Here is a 4,976-nt window from a genome sequence, read left to right on the forward strand (position 1 = left end):
ACACCAATGAGACAATAAATCCAAAGGAAATAAAAATTCAGTATAGAAGTATCAAATACCATGTGGCAGGAGAGCGTACTATAGTCACCAACAGGGGATTGCAAGCAATAAGACGTGAGAATTCAAGGAGACTATAGTAGGTAAGGCCAGTCTGAGAAATCTGCCTTCTAGAGAGCATAGTGTGGTGGGAAAGGGAACAGAATAGGGTGGGCCAGGAAAGAAGCCCTTCTCATTTGATAATACACAGACTCATTAATCAAAGTAATTATTAGGAGGACCAATTACATGAAAGACGGAAGCAGGAACATCACAAAATCGAACCAAACCAGGACAACTTAATGGAACCCTAACTCAAAACCACACAACCAAACAGAAACCAAAATCCAAACCAACAAAGAGTCCTGCCATAGCCCTGTGAGATTCTCTGTGCCCCACATCTACTTATCCCAACCTAATAGCCTGTAGAGATTGAGGGCATAATATTGTTTGAGGGTACTTGGTCCATGTTTATGCCATCCCATAAGTGCACTTTCACTATTGACTTCACGTTATTTATCCAGAGGTTGGGTTGTGGAATGAAAACTGTAAACTAACCACTATAACCTGCCACTGGGCTCTGAAATAATCATATGGAGAAATAGTCTTCCTTATGAATGCCCGGCCTTAGCTGGGCTTGTTGAAAGCAGCTTTTCTGATCTTAAATTAGCCAGTCTGCCTTTCACTGCTGGGCTTTTACCGTTTTCTGTTTTTGTAGAAGTTTTCTTTACCGCTTACTCTGCTTCTGGCTGTGTGACTGGATGGGTAGGGGGCTGCTCCCCAGCATCATCCTCTCTTTTTGCTTTTCTCACGCCTTCCTCTTCTCTTATTCTCCTTCGATTTATTTTCTCTGACTGGCAACCGCATCTATATCTCTCCTGCCTAGCTATTGGCCATTCAGTTCTGGATTAGGGCAATCAGGGATTTTAGACAGGCAAAGTAACACAGACTCACTGTGTTAAACAAATGCAACACGTCTTTGCATCACTCAACAAATATTACACAGCATAAACAAATGTAATATATCTTCAACTAATATTCCACAGCAGTTTTTCTCTTGGGATGGGTCCTTTATTAAATACCAAAGTCATGCATTAGATTCCTTTATTTCTTCTTAAAGTGCTATCATACCATTTATATTAGTATAATATTGTCAGAATTTTAAACATTATTAGAATAGCCAGGCATTTGGTCACTATTCAGCCTGGGTCAAATATTCAATTTCAGAGAAAAGGAAGAGGAAAAGGTAGTTATAAATATCAACTCAGATTGTACTGGATCGGGTGGTGCAAGCTTTTAATCCCAGCACTCCTCGGGCAGAGGCAGGTGGACGTCTTTGAGTTTGAGGCCTACATATGAGTGAGTACCAGTAAAGCCAAGAAGATATAGTGTGACCATGTCTCAACCAAACCACCTACAAAAACTGGAAACTATGGAGTACCATTATTAGAAATGTGCGCTATGGCTCTATACCCTCTTTTACTTTTTCTTTTATTATTATTAAGACATTTTCTATTCATTTAACATACCAACCACAGATCACCCCTCCTCACTCTTCCCCAACCATAGCCTTCCCCCGCAAACGCACCCCTCATTCCCACCTCCTCCATTTTAAGCTATCCCTGGGGATTTAGCAGAGTATGGTATATTCTGTTGAGGAAGGTCTAAGACCCCCTCCTCTGAATCAAGGATGCACAAGGTGTCACACCTTGGGCACATAGCACCAAAAATCCCACTCATGCACCAGGAATGGATCCTGATCCCACTACCTGGGGGCGCCCCCAAACAACTGTCTCCAGTAACCAGAGGCCTAGTACAGTCCCATGGTGGCTCCATAGCTATGGTGAACCATCTTTTAGACATGTACTCAAATGCAGTGTGTGTAAAGAAAGAAACACTTTTTCCATTTAATTGTATTTTATAATTTAATATCAATAAAAGAGATGAGAGCACAGTAGGAAATATTTACAAAAACACTAATGTGCTGGATGAAAGGTTCTCCCTTCACGGCCACTGGAGAAGAAAGGCAGGACAGGGGTTTTGAAAGTGCCAGTGGGGTACCTGTATATTAGGGAACTCTTGGCAACATTCAGGAAACTTAAACATCCATCTTCACAATCAATGAGCACCCCAATCTTGCCCAGGGGCCTCTCTATATAGTGCCGGAAGACTGGGGATGTGGTGAGGAGACTGTAATGATTACCCTCCTTCACACACACAAGAAGAAAGGCGCCCTCATAGTCAATCATTTGGTTGGTATTCCTTAACCAGGAATCCTTACAGACCCCTACAGCCCAGTCCGCAGAGTCTTGTAAATCCACCTCCCAGTAATATTTCCCTGAGATGAAGTTCAAGGATCCCCAGGAAGCCAAATAGCATCCAACAGAATCCACAGATGTATCCTTACTGTGAGGTCCGAAGCTGAATTTTCTCAAGACATTAAATAGGTTCATCTTGTAATGGAATGGGGTTACATTTTCAAAGAAAATGTGCACCTGGATGTGCTTGAACCTTTCAGTCAGTCCAGTGATGGGTAGGGCCTTGAGTTCTGGTCGCAATGCCTGGGGCATGCTCAGCTGCATTGACTCACTCCTTCTGACCATGTCATCCAAACCCAGGAGCAGTACCACATATGGCTCCTGGGACATTGCCATCAGCTCCTGATACATATCTCTTAGTTCTTTGCTCTTTTGGACCATCATGGCTTCAATCTTCCTCAGTTTCTCTAAAACACATTGGCCTTCCTTTCTCATGCACTCGATATGTTTCTCTTCCTCTTTACAGAGGAATGGATGCAGCTCCCTATATTCGGTCCTGATCATTTCTTCCCGCAGAGTCACATATTCCATCCACAAAGATGCTGTTCTCTTCTCTGCCTCAATATTCTCTTGATTTTCTTGAATCTTCTCCCATAAAGATGCCATCTGCTTCAGAACTCTTTCCATTTGATGCTCAGCTGCTGCCTCAATGGGACAATGTCTGTGACCTCTGTGCTCCTGGGAGTTAGAGCAGAGTTGACAGAGGAAGAGCCTGCTCTCAACACAGAAGACCCTCTTTGTCTCCTTGTGGGTCACACACTTATGCTCCTCAGAGCTCAGGTCCTTCATGAGGCTGGCTTGTCTGGCAATGAACACCAGCTTCTTCAGAACAACGTTAGTTCTCATTTCCTTCTGTTGGCATGGTTCCCGACACATAGGGCAGTGGACTGGAAGTTGGGTGTCCTCCCAGGAAAGCTGGAGGCAGGCTCGACAGAAGCTGTGGCCACAGCTTATGGTGACTGGCTCTGTCAGGCAGCTCAGGCAGATGAAGCAGGTGAGTTCTTCCTGGAAGGCTTGTGAGATGTCTGACTCCATTTTCCCACGGAATAGACTCTGGTCTCAGCAGTGTCTGCTGGGGTCACAACAATGTTAGCTCAGCTCTGTGGAGTGATCCTCAACGTGAGGGCCAGGAGGATCTAGCAGTCTAGGAGCCAGAAGGTATGGAAACACACTCTGTCTGGTCTAGAGAAGAATGGACCTGGCTGGCCCCTGGAGTGTGCTTATATACTCTCTAGAGACCACACCCACTCTAAATAGCAGTAATCTGATGGGATGGAAGATTGAATTACAAATATGCCCAATACTCAGAAAAAATCCTCCACAAGTTTTCCTGAGTCACACTTCTTATCTGGGTGTGATAGGTCAGAGCTTTAATCCAAGAGTCCTAGCCTTGGGCTGTTGAGGCAGGAAGAGTTTTAGTTCAAGGTCTCCCTGGAGTGTACAGTGAGAACTTCTCTTAAAAGAAAAAATAAAGACCAATTTTACTACAATATTTCACTGTTTCTAAATATTTTGAGATATGCTTATATTTTCGGTTTACCTTTTGCAATTTAACAGTTAATGATATCAATCTGTGATTTTAGCAAATGGCAACATTAAAAATTCCTAATAATTCCTTGAAAATTTACTTCAACTCATGTTTATCATAATCACCTCAACTGCAAATTCTTCAAGATTCATCCCTTTTACTACCCACTCCCCTTTCTGTTCTTTCTTTCTTGCATTTTTTTTTTAAAATACATGGGGAAGCAAGGGAAGGGATGGTGGTGGCCCATGCCTTTATGCGTAACAATCAGGATACAGAGGCAGGCATGTCTCTGAGTGTTTCAGGCAAGCCTGGACTACAGAGTGCATTCCAAGACAGGATCCAAAGCTAAACAGAGAAATCCTGCCTAGAAAAAAAATAGAAAAACAAACAAACAAGCAAAAAGACAGTGATAAGGGGGAGGAAAAAAAGATGTTTAATTAACCAAAACCCAAGAGGCTATGATTTGACTTGTGAGGGAATTTTCTGGATTGAATCACTGGAAATAGGAAAGCCCACCTCAACTCAGATGATTTGAGATGTGAGAATTCATCTAGAATCTTGGCTGTACCTTCTGTTGGCAGCCTGGTTAAAGGACATGGAGGAAGGAAACTCTTTCGTCTTTGCTATTTCTCTACTTGCTCTTGTTCTCAGTGGCAAGGTCAGTCCTTCACTGGTGAAGGACCCTACTTTTTGGGTTAACTATTAAGAGGACTGGCAGGTAAAGGACCTTTTGTATTATTTATGGGGCAAGCCAGTTGTTGACATTGAGATATGTTTAGTATTTAGAGAGCACAAGGAATCATAATGAGTATGTTAAGATAGATTCCAAAGAGTGTATAAAATGAGGATGAGGAAGACTTAAAAATTAAATGTGACTTAATGAATCCTAGACTAGTGAAGATGTCCTGTATGTAAAGGTTTTTTGAGGTTTATAGCTGGAAATATAGTTCAAATAAGGATTATTCCAAACTGAGTAGGGAGGAATCCTACAGATGAAGTCAGGAAGTGTGATATCATTCATGGTCTGGCTTCACTGTAGCATCTTTCCAGTTTTGGAATTAAAATCCCTACAATCACAGGTGTTACATGATAGG

General features: G+C 42.4%; 1 protein-coding gene across 1 annotated transcript; it reads right to left on the reverse strand.

The window, feature by feature from the left end:
• Positions 1-2,012: 2,012 nt before the first annotated feature.
• On the reverse strand, positions 2,013-3,389 carry LOC128111703 (tripartite motif-containing protein 43-like). The gene has a single exon (XM_052739921.1). The coding sequence runs from the start codon at positions 3,387-3,389 to the stop codon at positions 2,013-2,015; it is 1,377 nt and encodes a 458-aa protein (XP_052595881.1).
• Between the last annotated feature and the right edge of the window lie 1,587 nt (positions 3,390-4,976).

Source organism: Peromyscus californicus, unplaced genomic scaffold, assembly GCF_007827085.1.
Source record: "Peromyscus californicus insignis strain IS unplaced genomic scaffold, ASM782708v3 Scaffold_16__1_contigs__length_79575227, whole genome shotgun sequence".
Taxonomy (NCBI): Eukaryota; Metazoa; Chordata; class Mammalia; order Rodentia; family Cricetidae; genus Peromyscus; species Peromyscus californicus.

What these genes read in the sequence shown, in the direction of transcription:
- LOC128111703 (XM_052739921.1), bottom strand. Translation starts at nt 3,389, where the DNA reads ATGGAGTCAGACATCTCACAAGCCTTCCAGGAAGAACTCACCTGCTTC.